This window comes from Mustela nigripes, chromosome 15 (assembly GCF_022355385.1).
Source record: "Mustela nigripes isolate SB6536 chromosome 15, MUSNIG.SB6536, whole genome shotgun sequence".
NCBI lineage: Eukaryota > Metazoa > Chordata > Mammalia > Carnivora > Mustelidae > Mustela > Mustela nigripes.
The window spans coordinates 11,422,792-11,440,995 of NC_081571.1; the positions used below are offsets into that span (position 1 = coordinate 11,422,792).

General features: G+C 42.9%; 1 protein-coding gene and 1 pseudogene across 3 annotated transcripts in view; both read left to right on the top strand.

Moving 5' to 3' along the window:
* The window catches only part of MTUS2 (microtubule associated scaffold protein 2), a 569,391-nt gene that overhangs the window by 502,177 nt on the left and 49,010 nt on the right, over positions 1–18,204 (top strand). For all 3 annotated transcript variants that reach the window (XM_059377684.1, XM_059377685.1, XM_059377686.1), the window contains one exon: positions 3,169–3,235. In XM_059377684.1, the coding sequence (XP_059233667.1) occupies positions 3,169–3,235 (67 nt within the window). The remainder of the gene's footprint in view (positions 1–3,168; positions 3,236–18,204) is intronic.
* LOC132003040 (U6 spliceosomal RNA) lies at positions 813–913 on the top strand (annotated as a pseudogene).

Genomic DNA, 18,204 nt, shown 5'->3' on the forward strand with positions numbered 1-18,204 from the left:
TGTCTCCCGCTGAGGCCTGTCCTCCTTACTGGACCTCTAAGCCGCTCCTTCCTCAAATGTCTTATTTTCCTGTGACTGGAAAGTATAGAGGGATCTATGGTCATTTGGGAGATGGCTGGACAGGACACTGCTAACATCCACTCAGGGCTTCTTTCCCTGGGACCAGATTGGGAGACGGTGCTGCTGTTTCAGCTGAGGCAAGTGTTGGCCCGCATGAGAGCATTAGAAATTAGAGTTGGTTTGTTGTGTTTCAAGTTCTGGTTGTTCATTGCCTAAGCTCATCTAAGTCTGTATCTTTCGGCAGTCTCACTGTGAATACTTGAATAATGCTATTTTGGGACGGATAAGTATAGTGCAGTTAATCCTTGAAGAACACGGGGATTAGGGTCCCTGACCCCCTGCACAACCAGAAATCTGTGTATAACTTTTGACTCCCCAAAAACTTAATGAGTAATAACCCACTGTCGACCAGAAGCCTTACTGATAATGGTTGATTAACACATATTTTGTATGCTATATGTATTAGATAATGATATTCTTACAATAAATTGGGAAAAAGAAAATATTTTAAAAAATCACGAGGAAGTTCAAACCTGTGTTGTGCAATGGTCAGCTTTATTTCTGTTCTCTGGCTGTGCTTAGGAACTGAGGATCAAAAATTATTCTTTTTTTTTTTTTTAAAGATTTTATTTTTAAGTAATTCTTCACCCAACATGGGGCTCGAACTCATAACCCCAAGATCAAGAGTCGCATGCTATACTGACTGAGCCATCTAGGCATCCCAAAAAATTATTCTTGATAGTAGAAACAAGTTAATTTTTTCACTAGTTTAAGATTATTTCGGGTACAGAGAAGATTAGCATGGCTCCTGAGCAAGGATGACATGCAAATCCATGAGCCATTCCATATTTGGGAAAAAAAAAGATTATCTCAGGGTAGATACTGAAATTTGCCCTCTCTGGAATACCACATTTTCTTAATTTGTAGTAACAAGTTGAATATCAGTTGGCCACATTATGCGGAGTTAGAACAAGCATAGAAAATCCCTGTGATCTGCCTGATTGAACTCTTTCACTCTTTCCCTGTTAACCAGACTTCAAACTTAGAATAGACTCAGGTCAGAGCCGAGAAGCCTTTTTTTTTTTTTTTTTTTTTGAGACAGAGAGCACGAGTTGGGGGAGTAGCAAAAGGGAGAGGGACTAGCAGACTCTGTGCTGAGTGTAGAGCCCCACACAAGGCTTGATCCCAGGACCCTGAGGTCATGACCTAAGCCGAAATCAAGAGTCGGATGCTTAACCAACTGAGCCACCAAGGCGCCCCAAGAAGGTATTAGAGATTTTATTTATTTATTTGAGAGAGAGTAAGCATGAGAGGGGGAAGGTCAGAGGGAGAAGCAGACCCCACCGCTGCGCAGGGAGTCGGATGTGGGACTCGATCCCAGGACTCCAGGATCCTGACCTGAGCTGAAGGCAGTCGCTCAACCAACTGAGCCACCCAGGTGCCCCCAAAAAGGTATTTTAAAAAGCAAAACAAAACAAAAAAAAGAACAGAAGAATATGCCCATTCTAAACACATTTAGATCCTAAATATGGAGAAGTCCCTAGTATCTGTAGGATATTATCCAGTTGCAAATGAAATGAAGGGAAAACAACAGAGTTAGAATAACAACTCACATTTATATAGAGCTTGCTAAGTGTCAGACAACCTTCTAACTACTTTGCACATATTAATTTCTTCAACCCTCATAATGACCCTGTGCGGTGGCCATGACATAGAGGCAGCATTGTTTAGTGATTAGGAAAACATCTACTCTCAGGTGTGTTTGCTAGCTTTCAAATTCAGGAAAGACAAAGATACTGTGGGCTGAGATGAAAGGAATGAGGCTTCATGAATAAAATGGAAGTCCTCCGTCCTTCAGAGGATTTATTTTTGCTACATTATTCTGTAAAAAAGAAAACATAAGCTAAGAATCATTGATGGCTGCAACTATAATAGCTCTCAGTTTATTATGCAAATAGAGTTTTACTTAGGTATTGTGACATTATGACATTGCATAGCAAACACCCTTTGGATAACCTGGGACCATTCATCCCATCGACCCAACGTAGCACATGTTACCTGGATGTAGACACCACAGCCACAGACATAAGATGGTACGCACTGCTGATTTCCATTGGATACCGGTTCTTTGGAGGGGCTGTGGTCGGAGTCAAAGGAGGTTAAGAAAAAAAACACCCTGATAATATTCATGCTAAATATATGGTACACATTTTAGCTTCACTTCCCTTTTGGGAAATGTTTGCTCTGGGAGTACATTCTACAGAAGGAAGAGACTTTCTGTGAAGGCCTACATCTCTAACGTGAAGAGGATTTATATAGCTCACCTTGCCTCGTTATTATTAGTAACCATGAAAGTATAACACATGTCACTATTTCTGGTGGCTCCGTAACCCAGATTACAAATTCAGCATTTCTTCAGGGACTCCTGTTTTATGTCAGGGAAGACATATGATCTGAAAACAACTTAGCAGTCATTTAATTACATATGACGCCCTTTGTACTAAGGAGCATTTAAGTGGGACTTTTCCTCTTGTTCCTTCTAGTGCTGCAGACCAATGCAACAAAAAAACTTGGAAACCTTGAATGCTGGTGTTGGGCTCCTTACAAAGAAAACTGTTTCATGTTACGTTTTCTGTTCATTATTAGGTAGCTGACCATGTATGTATGGACAAAAGGGTAAGTGTAAGAGGACAGATGGTAAAATAAGCATTTTCCCTTCGGAGAAGTACGGCATGGATGTCTTCATGGTCAAAAATCTCCTACTAGTGATAACAGTTAACAGGGGATCGTAACACCTACCAGGTGATTACTGTGCGGGGCGTAGGCTCACAAAGTATTGTAGGACGATGTAGACAAGAGAACAATACAGAGAAAAGCACAACCAGGGGTATTATTATTATATTGCAAGCTTTGCGATTTGAATGTGATACAAATGAACGAGTCAGACTCTGCTTTGTGATTTGTTTCTATGCTCATATAATGAGAAAATCGCCCCCTTATGGGCTACACTTAGAAATATTTGCTTAATATGATGCATTAATGAAACATATGAAAATGCTTATCTAGCATAAAACTAGGGGACTCTCGGTATCCATTTTGTCTTCGCAGAATGAAAGTGTCCTTGTGAAAGAAAAAGAGCTGTCAATCGAGCTTGCAAACATCAGGGATGAAGTTGGTAAGTAGGGCATTGACAATGAGGAGCCTAAAGACTGTCTTTTCCTGATACCTGTGAATGTGTGTTAACAAAAGCAATTATGTCTCCTGTGATCAGCCAGGGCAGGGCTGCATGGAAAAATGAAGCATCTTTCCCAGCACAGCGGTGGGTTAGGGAAGCCTTGCAGGGAGCCGTAATTTGTTTGTCTCTGTTGTTACAAGGACAGCTTCATAAACAGTTCACGGTGGAACTAATCTGGCCTCGACTGCACTCTTTGCAGATGGCAGCACACACATCTGTCAGTGTGGTGTGCTGGGAGCAGTACCCCTGCGTCTTGGTACCCCCGGCACAGGCAGAGCTCCAAAGGAAGCAGCAGAGCTTTGCTGGGTAACATGAGGTGCTCTCTGCAGTCTGTCTCTGCGGATATCCCAAGGCTTCCTGCTACCGTAGCCATGAGACATGCTATGATATAAAACGAGATCGGAAACATGAGCCTGGACGGATTAAACATGCTAGGGTTCATGTCGAAACTCCTAGTCTTTGGCTAGTTGATGGTATACTCACTCTGAACCAGAAGAGACCTTGCAGATGACAGGATGGTCCCCAGACTGGGGCTGTCCAAGACATGGATGGGATTTCACCTCTAACCCAAAGCGCAGACCAACTATTTTCCATGTTCCAATTTCTTATTTTTTTTTTTTCCTCAAGATTCTATTTATTTATTTGACAGAGAAGAAAGCACAAGTAGGCAGAGCAGCATGCAGAGGGAGAAGCAGACTCCCTGCTGAGCAGGCGGGGTGGGCCCAGATGCGGGACTCAATCCCAGGACTCTGGGATCATGACCTGGGCCAAAGGCAGCTGCTTAACTGACTGAGCCACCCAGGTAGTCCTCTGTGTTCCAATTTCTTGATCCCATGTGTCTCTTGGGGATGTGTTCGGCTGTCTCCCCAGGAATCAGTCAGCAAAGGTGAAATTAGGGTGGTCTTTCCCCCTTGGCCTGCTCTCTTCTCTTTACAGAGAACACTTCACCTGCAACCCATGTGGTCGTGCGGGCAGCCCACCAAGCACAGGTGTGGCTCCCTTCACGAGTGAAGGGACCTGAACGGTCCCAGCCACCCTTGGCAGGTGGCATCGCACCTTTTCCTTCAGGCCAGCCATGCAAACAGGCCTTGAATCGGAAGCCCAGACGTCCCTGGGGAATGTGGGCCTGAGACGTGCAGTGGACCCCACAGTGATTTCCAGACACAGTTTTCCCTTCTCCCCTCCCCTTTATTTTTTCCTTTTTCCTTTTTTTTTTTTTAATTGAGGATTTCTACTTCACTGTGAGTTTCCTGCTTCTTTTGTCATTGAGATAGGTCAATGATGGGCTTTTCTCCCCTCTGGGGAGAGCAGGCCCCTGTGGGAAAGCCATAAAGAACCATTCCTCCTTCCTAGCCTTACCCGTGTGTGATCCCTACCCAGCTGCAGGGGACTCTGCCCCTGGCCATCCCCTGACCAGGAGCCCCCGTGCCTGAGCCCCTATACAGTAGGTTTCCCAAGGAAGGCCTGCGGAGCGGGGTAGAGTTTGTGAGAGGGGCTCCCGGGAAGCCCAGGGCCACGAGTGAGTGTGTTTGTCAAATGAGTTTTTAAACTGTCTGCGACTTAGTGGTTCTGAGCATGGGCTTTGCAGGCCAATGACCCAAGTTCAGGTCGAGCAAGCTGGCTAATCTCTCTGTCCCTCAGGTTCCCCTTCCTAAAAAGGAAAGTCGATTAAAGAGGGTAATGCTGATGAAGCAGTCTGTAAAGGAGATTCCCTATTAGTTGTGGAGCACCTTGAATCTGAAAATAGAGGACAAAATCTTCCACTGTCACCTGAATTTCTCCCCAGAACAATGCCGGCACCCCCACGGATAAGCTTTGGTTCTGGGATGTGCATCCTGATCCTACCAGATGGGATGTGTCCAATCCAGTGCTGCTTCCCTCTGCCCTTTCCTGAAGCTTCTGAAGTCAGCAGGAACCACGCAAGGAGTACACTGAGTTTTTGTATTTCAGTCTTATTTGATGTCTGCCCTAGCGCTAAGAATAGAACCAGAAATCATCTGCCAAATGAATCAACGGTGGGGTGAGATGGGGGTGCAGAAGGCCTTGGCAACAGCAGGGCCTGGACCATTGTACCCCTCACTCAGCCCAGTGGATGCTTCGGCTGCAACTTCCTTAGCCAATGCAGAGCCTGCATTCGTGAGAGAAGACAGACAGTGCAGTGTGGGGAGCTACTGTGAACTCTAAAGTCTGCGAGTTCTCAGATCTTGGCCAGCAGGGCATATCCCCGAAGGGAAAAGGGAACTTAAGCTTATAAAGTTGATTTTAGAATGGTCGTCTAGAGACTGCCCATCTAGAGGTGGGCAATCCTGTCTCCTTAGCAGCAGCCCTGTCAGCAGAATCAGATGGGGGCCACTGGAGTGGGGCATCATGTGGGGTCATGAGGGGCAGCAGAGGGGAGGCTGGGGGGAGCTGGTATTTCCATGTGTTGTGAAATCAGACATGGAAGAGGAAGAAGCAGCAACCAACCAGAATGGTTTCGAAGTCTTTACTGCAGATCCCAGAACAGGGCTGGCCTATGCCCCAGATCTAAACATTCCACTCAAACCTGTTGTATTTGAACCCTGAATTCCACCATCTCCTCATAAGTACACATCAGTTGTTTACATCCTTGGTAAGAATAAATGCATTCGGGCGCCTGGGTGGCTCAGTGGTTAAGCCACTGCCTTCGGCTCAGGTCATGATCTCAGGGTCCTGGGATCGAGTCCCGCATCGGGCTCTCTGCTCAGCAGGGAGCCTGCTTCCTCCTCTCTCTCTCTCTCTCTGCCTGCCTCTCTGCCTACTTGTGATTTCTCTCTGTCAAATAAATAAATAAAATCTTTAAAAAAAAAAAAAGAATAAATGCATTCAAAGGGTTTTGGTATCTAGATAGAATCCCCTTAGCTGGTGGAGGGGGTGATGGCAGGAGGTGGGTCTCAGCCCTGGGGTGTATTAGAATCACCTGCAATGCTTTTTAAAATAACAGTTCCCAAAACCTCTAGAGCAACAGAATCAAAATATTTGAGAATGGGGCTTGAGTGTTTTTTGTTTTGTTTTCCTTTAATTCCCAACTGTTTATAAAGTACAGTGAAATTTGAGAACCAATGAACTGCATTGAAGGAATGGGGATTTCTGATCAGAGACAAGGAGTGGGCTGTAGGGAATATGGGGTAGTCCTGGGAGGGTGGGGATCCCCCAGTGGAGAGCTTTGGGCAGCTAGAGAGCCTAGGGAAAGAAGCCCAGGTGGGAGGGGAAAGGGTGCAGAAAGGAAAGATGCAGAGGACAAATTCCACCTGCTCTGAAATTATGCATCGAGTTGGCCCGAGTCCCAGAAAAAGGAAAAGAATATCCTCCCCCTTTCTTCACGTTGGCCTGTCAGGCTAGGGCTGTCCGTCTCTGAGACCCTCCCAGCTCAGTTAGATGGACTTTCAGGGACCAACCACAGAAATGGATCCCTGGTGTGTCTGCTGGCACACTTCATATTTAACAATACATTTTCAATTGTGACCTGTCTGGTGGAGCTACCACAGAATCGTCTAGAAGGTATATATTTTGACTAGTGCTTCAGTCAGAGGTTTTGATGTATGTTATCCCACACTGATGGAGAAACCTGATTATAATAGTTTTTTTAAGTAGGCACTTGATTTACATAAACTTCAAGAACATCTCCTAACGCGTGATGTTTTCTGACATGAAGTGTGTGGGAGATTTTTTCCATACTGACTAGGTGTCCAACAACTGAATCCAATTCTAACACTAACTGTCCAGGGTTAGGGCATCCCCACAGGCTAAGGACCACTCTCACAAGACCCACCCCACTTTGCATGTTGGTCACACGCTCCAGGGGCCACCTGTGCTTCTAAACAACTGGCTTCAAATTCAGGGGTTTCCACCACCCCCTTCGCAGGTCCAGTAATTCACCAGAATGACTTACAGAGCTCAGGAAAAGACTTGACTTACATGCATTAGAAAGGACACAACTCAGGAACAGCCAAATGTAAGACTTGCACAGTCGCGTAGGACGCATATTTGGGGCCTGGGGCTAGGGGGTCCAGAAGCTTCTGTGTCTTCTCCAGATGGCTTACTCTGCCAGTTCCCTGATGCGTTGGCCAGCCTGGAAGGGTGTTTATAACCCAGTCTCAAGCTTCCCTTCTCCCTGGTTGGGTTATTGAACACCTAGGATAGATAAAGCACAGGCCAGGCAGGGTCACCATGGATGGTAGGGTCATTTGTACCCTGCAATGGGGCATCCCCCTCTTAGTAGAGGATGACATGCATCCACATTTCAGCCACTCACCAAGCCCTGTGCCCGGACGTGGGGCCACTCCCACCAGAGGAAGGAGCACTTCTTCCGGATTTGCACAAAGGTAACATGAGGGCTAGCTGTGACCTAGAACTATATACTGGTCAGTGGTGACCAAGACTCACTTGTGTCCTCAGGTAGCTTACAATTGAAGCTCCATGGAGGAGGGGCTGTCTGAGATGGACTTTGCAGGATGACTAGGATCTGGAGAGATGCCTGTAAGAAAGGAAAGAGCACAATTCCTGAGCACCTGCTACCCTAGTGAATGACCAGAGCACAGGTCTGGCCCATTCTGCACACCTATGGAAAGAAAAAATCTACTTGTTCCCTCTTTTCATGGAAAGAAAGAATGAAAGAACGAAAAAAAAAAAAAGGGAGGAGAAAGACTTTCCACAGTTACCATTTAAAAGTTATATGAAACATTGAATCATGCTGCCAAACTAGAAGTTACATCTCTCCTTGGAGCCCTTAGATTTTCCCCATTTTTGGCTATTATTTGCAGTGTTATGCAAACTACTGTTTTCCTCATGTCATTTTCTTGGGAATATAGTCTCAAAGTGTGGACGAATCCTTTGGATAGATTTCACGTTTGTTCTAAACTCATCTGTATGTGACAGATCCTTGATATATTTTGTTTTGTTTTGTTAATTTATTTTTTTCAGCGTAAACCTTGCACCACACCCAGTGCTCCATGCAATCCATGCCCTCTCTAATACCCACCACCTGGTTCCCCCAACCTCCCGCCCCCCACCCCTTCAAACCCTCAGATTGTTTTTCAGAGTCCATAGTCTTTCATGGTTCACCTCCCCTTCCAATTTACCCCAACTCCATTCTCCTCTCCATCTCCCCTTGTCCTCCATGCTATTTGTTATGCTCCACAAATAAGGGAAACCATATGATAATTGACTCTTTCTGCTTGACTTATTTCACTCAGCATAATCTCTTCCAGTCCTGTCCATGTTGCTACAAAAGTTGGGTATTCATCCTTTCTGATGGAGGCATAATACTCCATAGTGTATGGAGGCATAATACTCCATAGTGTATATGGGTTTTAAGTCCCCAGACCCAGGACAGCCACCCCTGGCGCAGAGCCATAGAGAGTGCAGTGGAGAAACCAGGTCTTGGTCCCCAAGCCAACAGCGCGCCTGAGAGTGCGTGGGGCCCAGCTCCCGTGAGGGGCTGGGAGCCTCGCCAGCCAACAGAGGCACAGCCTTTTTGCTGTCCCCACTCGAGTGCCCTGCAGTGCCATCAGAGTCCGAGTCATGCCCCGCGCCCTCCCCTGAGAGAGGTGCTCTCAGACCGGAAAGACCAGGTACTCCCAGCCCCCAGCTGGGGCCAGCGGGAAAATCTCAGTGTGCGATTGCTGCTTGGAACTTCTCTTGCAGTCTGGAGCTGCCCAGACAGCCGCCTCTGCCGTGGTTTTGGGTACAAGCAAAAAATCCTGCGTCCCCAGGGATCGTGACTGGGAACCTGCTCTGCCAGTGGCCAAGGGGGGATTTATTTGGGCTCTGCAGCCAGACTGAGGCTTCTCTCTAAGAGGGAGAACAGGGTGCAGTTTGCTTTCCTCTAAACCTACAAAAACTGTCAAGGTGAGAGAGAAAAACCAAAGTGAACAAACATAAAAACCTCCAGAGAACAAAAGCCTGAAAACACCAGTTTCCTCAGAGCCCACCCCCTTGAGGGGGGCCGGAGGACTTAACTCAGAGAACATCATTGACTGAAAACCCAAGTGGCAGGCCCCTCTCCCAGAATACCAACCAGGAAAGGAAAAAAAAAAAAAGACAAGAGAGCAACCACCACTACTTCATAGGACAACTTTTGTTTTTAATTTGTTCCCACTATTCTGGCTCATTTTTTTTTATATAGATAATTTTTTAACCTATTTACCATCACAGTGAGATGTCCAGTACATCAAATTCCATAATAACCTTCTAACCTGAATTTTTAAATACATACACCTGTGTTTTCCTTTTGCATTTCTATTTTTTAAATTTCTTTTTTTTTTATTTTAGTTTAGTCTAGTTTCTTCCTTTTTTATTTTTATTTTCTAATATTCATATAGAGTTAAACTTTAAGGTAATCCCCTTTCCCCAATCAATGCTACCCCTATAGGTAAAACAATTTTATTATTTTTTTTTTTAGGTAAACCAATTTTTAATCCCCCTTTATCTTAGGGTGGTTGAGTCCTTTAACAAAGATATCAAGATACATCCAGGAAGAATCAAAACAACCTTCCTCGCCCACACTGAGTATAACCACTCTCCCATCTTTTTCTTCCACCAGTGTTTCTGTGTTTTTGTGTTTGTCTGATATTTTTTCTATAAATCCAAGATAAAAGATTATGGTGGATTTGGTCTCCGTGTAGCGAGGTTGCCTTATGAAGAGGAAATTCCATTAGTATTTCTCTCCGCCCTCTCCCACCCTCCTTTCCTTCTCTCTCGCCCCCCGTCTCTTCTCTCCCCAATCTCTCTCTCTCTCTCTCACTCACACACACACACCTGAGAAGAAACCGGAATCCCCGATTATGTACCAGGGTGAAGTCTGGGGTGGCGCATTTTGTGGTCTAGGAGTCGAGTCCCTGCGGAGTGGCTAAAATTGCTATCAGCTGTGTTACGTCCTGTCTCCTGTGGATGTGGAGACAAGGCTCTCAGCTCATCCTCCTCTTGAAAGCTTCTCATCCTCAAGTCACCCTTCAGGGACTTGGGGTCTTCTCTTGTGTTTGGAGTTGACCTTAACTGGGGCTGTCCTCGGAAGAGCCAAACAGTAGTGATTGTGGGATGAAGGGCATTTTAGATCTCCAGGGGACCAGAATCCAGCACCACATCCAGGGGAGAAAGAGTAAAGAGGCTAGAAATAGCTATTTGATTTTTTAATCACGTCTTTAAAATTCCCAGAAAATGTAGTTCTTAAAATATAAACCTCGATTTTTAGAAAAAGTGGTGCTCTCCAAATGGGGAAATCAAATAATGAATAATTGAAGGGTCATACTTATATTTGTAAATGCTGAGATAGATTTATAAGCTGTTCTTCTTAGACACAGATTATCTTCTTTCGAGATCTTGTGCTTCAAGTTACTGACCACCGGCAGGTGGGTATTTATGGTCCTCTCTCCAGCAAGGCTGCCTTATTAGGAAACCTGAACCTTAAGAAAAGTATGAATTACTTAAAAACATATCTATGAATTAGATGAACTCCACCAGATAGAAAAAACATGCGTGCACAGCCGGCTTTAAACAGCCTTCTGGCTCACACTCCCAGGTGCACTGATGCTCACTCAGCCAGAAGTCCTGCAGGTTGGAGGTGGACCAACACTAACCCCACTGTACACCTTCCCCCGGATTCCTGCCTCAGGTCTGCGCAAAGCTGGGACTCTCTGATTTGGTGTGAAATTGCCTCTCGTCTTCAAAGCTCTCGATCACCCCAGTAGCCCTCATTCTGGCTTTATTTACCTGCCACTGCCCCCAAGCCCTAATGCTGGTGGACAGAGCCAACTTCTGCTTCCGGTGCGTCTTCCATCACCAGCTATGAGACCCTCCTCTCTTGACCTTGTTACAAACAAGGTCTATTCTAGCTGTCCCCATCCCAAGTCCAGCACACAGGTTTTCTTTTTCTGCCAGCTTCAGACTTAAGGTAGACTTCGCCTTTTTATCTCTTTTGAACACTTTAAAAACACTTAACATGAAATACAGTTTTTAAAAAAGCATGCAGGGGCACCTGGGTGGCTCAGTGGGTTAAAGCCTCTGCCTTTGGCTCAGGTCATGATCTCAGCCCAGCATCTGACTCTCTGCTCAGCGGGGAGCTTGCTTCCCTCTCACTCTCTGCCTGCATCTCTGCCTACTTGTGATCTCTGTCAAATAAATAAACTCTTTAAAATAAATAAATAAATAATAAATTTTAAAAAGCATGCAATGTTTAACAAAGCAATCACTCTGGCTAAGTTTCTAAGGTATTATAGAGAAAGCTAAATTATTAAATACATTTTGATTCAAGTCAGCTTATTGAAACAAAGCAAAAAAAATACTTAAATGTTTTCTATGATTTAAAAAAGGAGATATTAAAGAGTTGTGGGTGTTTTGATATAAAGGTATATAGAAATCTAAGTTTGTGGCAGTAAGCACTGAGGTGTTATTTATTATGCTCTTAAGTTCCTAACTAGAGGAGGTTTTTCAGTTTATTTTCATTTATAATTAGCAACACACACCTACACCTACCCACCGCTGGAAGTATATTTGCAAGATGATTTTATTATGAAATGTCTTCTGGTTTTATGATCACAAGACCTTGTCTTTACGTAGTGCTTATACTTAGCAAGCTCTATTACACGATATGTCTTTTGTGTGTGTGTTTGTGTATATTGGACAAAATAGACATTTTTTTTAAAGATTTCATTTATTTATTTGACAGACAGAGGTCACAAGTAGGCAGAGAGACAGGCAGAGAGAGGGAGGAAGCAGGCTCCCCGCTGAGCAGAGAGCTCGATGCGGGGCTCAATCCCAGGACCCTGAGATCATGACCTGAGCTGAAAGCAGAGGCTTAAACCACTGAACCACCCAGGCGCCCCCAAAATAGACTTTTTTTAAAAATTTTGTTATGTCAGTCACTACCGTACATCATTAGTTTTGACGTAGTGTTCCAAGATTCATTATTTGCATGTTAACACCCAGTGCTCCTGAAATACGTTCCCTCCTTAATATCCGTCACCCCGGCTCACCTATCCCCCCACCCCCTCCCCTCTAAAACCCTTAGTTTTTTCTCAGCGTCCATAGTCTCTCATGGTTCGTCTCCCCCTCCGATTCCCTGACTTCATTTGTCCCTTGGTTCTCCTAATGTCCTCTGTGTTACTCCTTGCGTTTCACAAATACGTGAAACCATGTGATGATTGACTTTCATGATATGTCTTATTTACTTCTTCAGCAACTCAAGGAAGTAGGTGTTGGTATTTTTATTTTATAGGAACTTGAGGTTCAGAAGGATTAAGTGACTTCCCTAAGTGTATACAGCTGGTTTGGGTGGAGTCAGGTTCTGGAATTCTAAGTTTACCGTGGCTTCCCCACCCCCACCACCATTTTGATTTTTGGTCATTTTTAATTTAGCAAATTGAAAAATCAAATAAACAAAGTAAAATAGCTGCTTCTCCCACTTCTATACAACTTTCCCACAAAACTGTAAGAGATGTTAGTATGAATCTGTCAAATAGGAATTACAGTGTAATTATTTAACACTGTGATTGTAATTAGCCTGAGGCTATATCCATTCAGATTGAGTTCAGGACAAATAACAGACTCCTCCCAAAATGGTAGCTTCCTCGAGATAGATGGCTTTTCTTTTTTCTTCCCTCTCATGTAAAAATCAGGAGGTAAGCTCCCATGGGCAGGTATGGTTTTATACTACAAAGTCCCCAGGGGACCCAGGTCTTTTACAGCTCACTGTTGTACCACCCCAGGACTGTGCCCATTTTCCTCATGGCCCAGTGTGACAGTTGGTGCTATAGTCGTTATATTTATATTCCAGGTAATAGGATGGAGGAAGGAATGAACAAAGAAACAGAGTGTGGGTCAGCTGCCTTTGGGGGAAAGTTTCCAGGATCTATACTGCAGTTTGTATCTCATTGGCCAGAACTAAGTTCCAAGGCAAACCTTGCCACATCAGACTGGGAAATGTGCTTTTTTTTCTTGGTGACCTTGGTGAATTATTTTGTTACTAAGAAGAAGGGGAGAATGTGTATTGGGGGCTGTTATCAGCCTGTGCTAGGGGGCCCCCATTGCCTCCATTAGTGAGATGGATGGAGGAAAACAGTCCTGTCGCACCAGGAGATTGAGAGCAAAGGATCTAGCAGAGTGTTTGGCAGAATAGTGGGGGCTCAGTGTGCTATAATTCCCTTAAATGTCAGATTGGATTCTGTCTTCCTTCCTTTCACAGCTTTAAAAAACCTGAGTCAAGATGCAAAACCAAGAAGATATCTCAGAAAAAATAATGAATCTCAGAAAAAATAATGAATCTTGGGATCACAAAAATATAATGCACATTTTCTGATTTATAAAAATATCTCTTCTAAGCACACCAATTAAAAGATAGTTTTGTCAGATTGGATTTAAAAAAAAAAAAAAAGTAAGGCACAGCTATGTGCTGCTTAAAAGAAACACATTTCAAATATAAAGACATAAATAACCTAAAACTAAAAGGATGGGGAAAAGATACGCTGTGCTAACACCAAGAATTGGAGTGTCTGTGTTAATATCATGCAAAGTAACTGTCAGACCAGTAAATTACCAAAAGATAGTGACAGAAGAGTCTGCTCACCAAGAGGACATAACAGTACTTAATACCGATGTAATTAACAATAGAGTTTCAAATTACATGCAACAAAAACGGATAGAACTGAAAGGAGAAATAGACAAATCCACAATTAAGTTTGGAGACTTCCCTCTTCTCTCAGTATCGATACGACAAGCAGGAAGAAAATCAGTAGAGGCACAGAAGACCTGAACAACACTATCAACCAACTTGACCTAATTGACCTTGATACAACATTCCATTCAACAAGCAGAACACGCATTCTTTTCAAATACACATGGAACATTAAGCAACATAGAATATATTCTGGGCCATAAAAGAACCTCAACAAATATAAAAGAATTGAAATCATACTAAATGTTTTGGACTATAACAACTAGACGATAAACCCGTACCATGAAAATATCTGGGAAAACTCCAAGCATTTAGAAATTAAACAGCAGACTTCTAAATAACACACAGGTCAAAGAGGAAACCACAAGGTCAATTAGAAAATATACTGAACTGAATGAAAATAAAAACACGATATATCAAAATCCTTGGGATGCAAAACTCTCTCTGAATTGCAAAGCTGATCTCTTACTAAATTTGCTGAACAAAGTGGGAGAGACCCAGTATGTACTATCACTGACCTAGGCTCTCTGACAAGGAGGTAAGCAGTGTTATTTGAAAGAGGGTTTGATCTAACAGGTTTAGTCTCCTGTCAGAAACCAGAGCATCACAGTAGAGCCTCAAATATACTGTTTTCTTTGCAAGATGAGCCACTCAGCATGGCTAGGTTCTGGAAATGCATTCCCCTCTATAGGGAAATGATATTAGTTCTGAGCTGGGAAAAATTCAAACCAGTGATGTCAACTGACATGATTAGATTTTATTCCAGTAAATGTAATTTCATAAAGTCATTTTAGTTTCCATCCCAAATGGTGCTTACCAGTGCATAGTAATACCAAAACTGCAGACTCCCTTAAATATGCCAAAGGCTGGGTTTGGTTGCCATGGAAAATACATGATCAGCTACAATTTTACCAAACTGCTACTTTCTCTGAGACAATGATTTATTCCAATTGGCAGCAACATGTTTTTTTGATAGTTACAAAGGACTTTTAAGTCAATATACACAGAACATCCTAGTTATTTTTTGTGGAGATGTCCATTTGGTAATTCCCTAAAATATATACTATGAATAATGATAATTTTCTCTTCTGATACGTGTTAATATTTTTAACTCTGTCAGTTTAATCCTTAACTAACCTGAATTGACTGACTAGAAGAGCTCAAGATACCAAGGGCTGCCCTGGATTACCCTGAGGATAAGTAACTTTTTGAAACTCAGAAGCAGCTGCTTCCATAAAAGTTGTGACTTTATAAATCTGATATTTAAAGTGGCATATGGTTTACAAAGCTCTTTCCTATATTATTTCATTTGATCCTAATAGTAACCCTAAGAAATAGGTAAGATAGATAATGCCACCACTGTTTTAACAGTGAGTAAATGTTGCCCATAAAAAGTAGAAGCACACCCCCAGCGACGTAACTGTAAAGAATGACAGGGCTGGATCCTTCTCTCATTCCACCATGCCCATAGCATGCTGCCTTTGTGTTATAAGATCTCAACTAATAGCAAAGGAAGATAATTTTAAAAAACAAGAGAAAGACATGACATGCTATCAATTTAACCTGAAAATTGCTGAAGAGCATTTTGTAAAATATGTATTTTAAATGACATGCCAATTATGCAAGCATAATTGCTTCCCACTTATGAATTTCTCATGTGTGGATGACCCCTTGTTTTTCTTTGTGTGGGGTACTCTGGCTCGGAGCTTAGTGCAGTGAATGTGGACCATTCACTGCATCACTTTATAAACTTAACTGAACCCAGAAGAGGTACCCATCAGTGTTCCAGGAGTGGAAGGGGAATGGGATGTGATCTCTGATTTTGTGGAACCCTTATGTATTGGAGAGACAGACATAAGCAGATAATTAAAATCCAGTGTACTAAATAAGGGGCTAGAGGTCTGGGAGCTCAGAGCAGGGGTTGTAACCTACACAGGGATCCAGCAAAAGCTTTTTGGGGTAAAACAGCTGAGCTTACAGGAAATGAAGGAATGAAGAAGTGATTCTTCCATACACCAGATCAATTACAAAACCAGCATTAATGATGTCATTTATTTGGTCTCTCCATTGGGAAATGGGAAAAAGCAGTAAAGACAGATTTTCCATGTGGCTATTCCTAAGAAGAGGAAGGAGTTTGGATTTATGAGATGAGTTGTGTTTATGAAACTCTTTAAATTATTTGCAGTGTTTGGGATATAAGACTCCAATGATTCTCTTTTCACAGACTTTTTTTAACATTTGATTTTTCTTGTCTAATGACATGATGAGTTATTCTCGTGCATTCAAATAGCTACAAATATCACCAGGGCCATATTCAGGTGTCCAAGAGTACTATTAATCTATTTGCTTAATTTGGCAGTTTATTTGAACAAAGTACCATAAATTACATTATATTATATGCTTGTAATTCAGGTCACTCTTTTGATTAAAATTGTACTTCTTCAGCTAGGTTTTGTCGAAGTTAATTCTGATGAAGAAGATGAAAAACAGACTATTTCTGTGTTGCAAGTAACAAAGTAAGGACTTACTAGGTTTCAGTAATAACAAACCTGATCATGAGCTCAGGGCTCCTTAGCATGACTATCTTCTTAAAAACAAAACAAAACAAAACAAAACAAAATTAAATAAACCAAAAGCTCATGATGACAAATATGGTCAGAGTTCAGCTAATCAGAATGATGGTACCAAGGTGGAGAGGCCAGGCCAGCAGTTGAGTCCAGGGCATTTACTTTCGTGGGTCTGCTGTAATCCAGCTTTTTTTTTTTTTTTTTTTTTTTTTTGCAAGTATACCAGGAAGGACTCTGACTTTCAAGGAAACACTTTTAACTAAGTTCACTAGAGAGTGATGAGAAAACAAAAAATAACAGTTTACTAGTTTATAATGGCAAATATATCCCTCATAGGCAAGTCTCTCTAGAAAGCTAAAATTCTAATAAAAAGACTGTTGAGTGGACCAAAGTAAAAAATTTACTGGAAATAATAATGGCATCTTGCTGAGATAGCCTTGGGCAGTCATCTCCATGACCTGTTCTTTCCTAGGACTCAGTACTTAGCCGGGGATCCCACGGAAGGAAATAGAAGCCTATTAGCATAACCTGGGGGCTTTTACCAAATACCCATGTCCAGACTTCTGCTTCCAGCCACAGTACAGTACTGGACTCAACTTCCCACTGTACACAGCCATAAAAACAGACAAAATATATGAGATACCTGTTCCCAAGCACTGGGAGCACCACAGACCTGCTGTCCTTGAGAAAAAGGAAACATACAAAGTGAGTCCCATGTTCACCCCAGCTTTCTGCCTGGGGCCACTTCCCAGACCCTGGCACAAAGCGGGGCTTTAGAGATGGTGACCACCATCTCGCTTACCTGAAGAAGCAGATAGCAGAGTTCGAGCTGATTAAAATGGCTAGAAATTGTGGAACTGAGCCTGGCAAGGAGTAAGCTGAGTAGAGGAGGGCCCCAGAAATTTGCATAGGGGTTTCCCATGTGTTCTTCAATGAAGGGTAGGTTGTGTGTGCACTGGGAAGCCTGGCAGAGAGCGGCTGCTGCAGGGCTGGGAGCTGAATGGTGGTGTCAGAGGTTGTATCATGCTGGAAGACATTGGAATTCCAGCCCAGCCAAGGTGGAGAGATCTATGATCTATCACCCACAATGCTGAACATGTAACTTTTTAAAATTAGACATACAAAGAAGCAGGACCCATAATCAAGGAAAAAGATGGTAGAAATGCATATTGAAATAACACAATGTTGGAACTTTTATTATTTTATAATAGTAAAACCTATTATAAACATATTCAAGCACTTTTAGAAAAGTAAGCAAACAATGAGAAACTGGTAGGGAAGCACAAGAGAGAAATGAAAACTATAAAAAAGAGCCAAATTGAAACATTAGAACCACAAAGTAGAGGCTCTGAAATGAAAAATCCGCTGGATAGGTCTTAGAGCAGACTGGAGACTGCAGGAAAAAGGGTCAGTGAATTGGAGAGAATCAGCAAATATTATCCAGTATGAAGAATAGAGAGAGGGGCACCTGGGTGGCTCAGTGGGTTAAGCCTCTGCCTTCAGCTCAGGTCATGATCTCAGGGTCCTGGAATCAAGCCCCGCATCGGGCTCTCTGCTCCACAGGGAGCCTGCTTCCTCCTCTGTCTCTCTGCCTGCCTCTCTGTCTACTGGTGATCTCTGTCTGTCAAATAAATAAATAAAATCTTTAAAAAAAA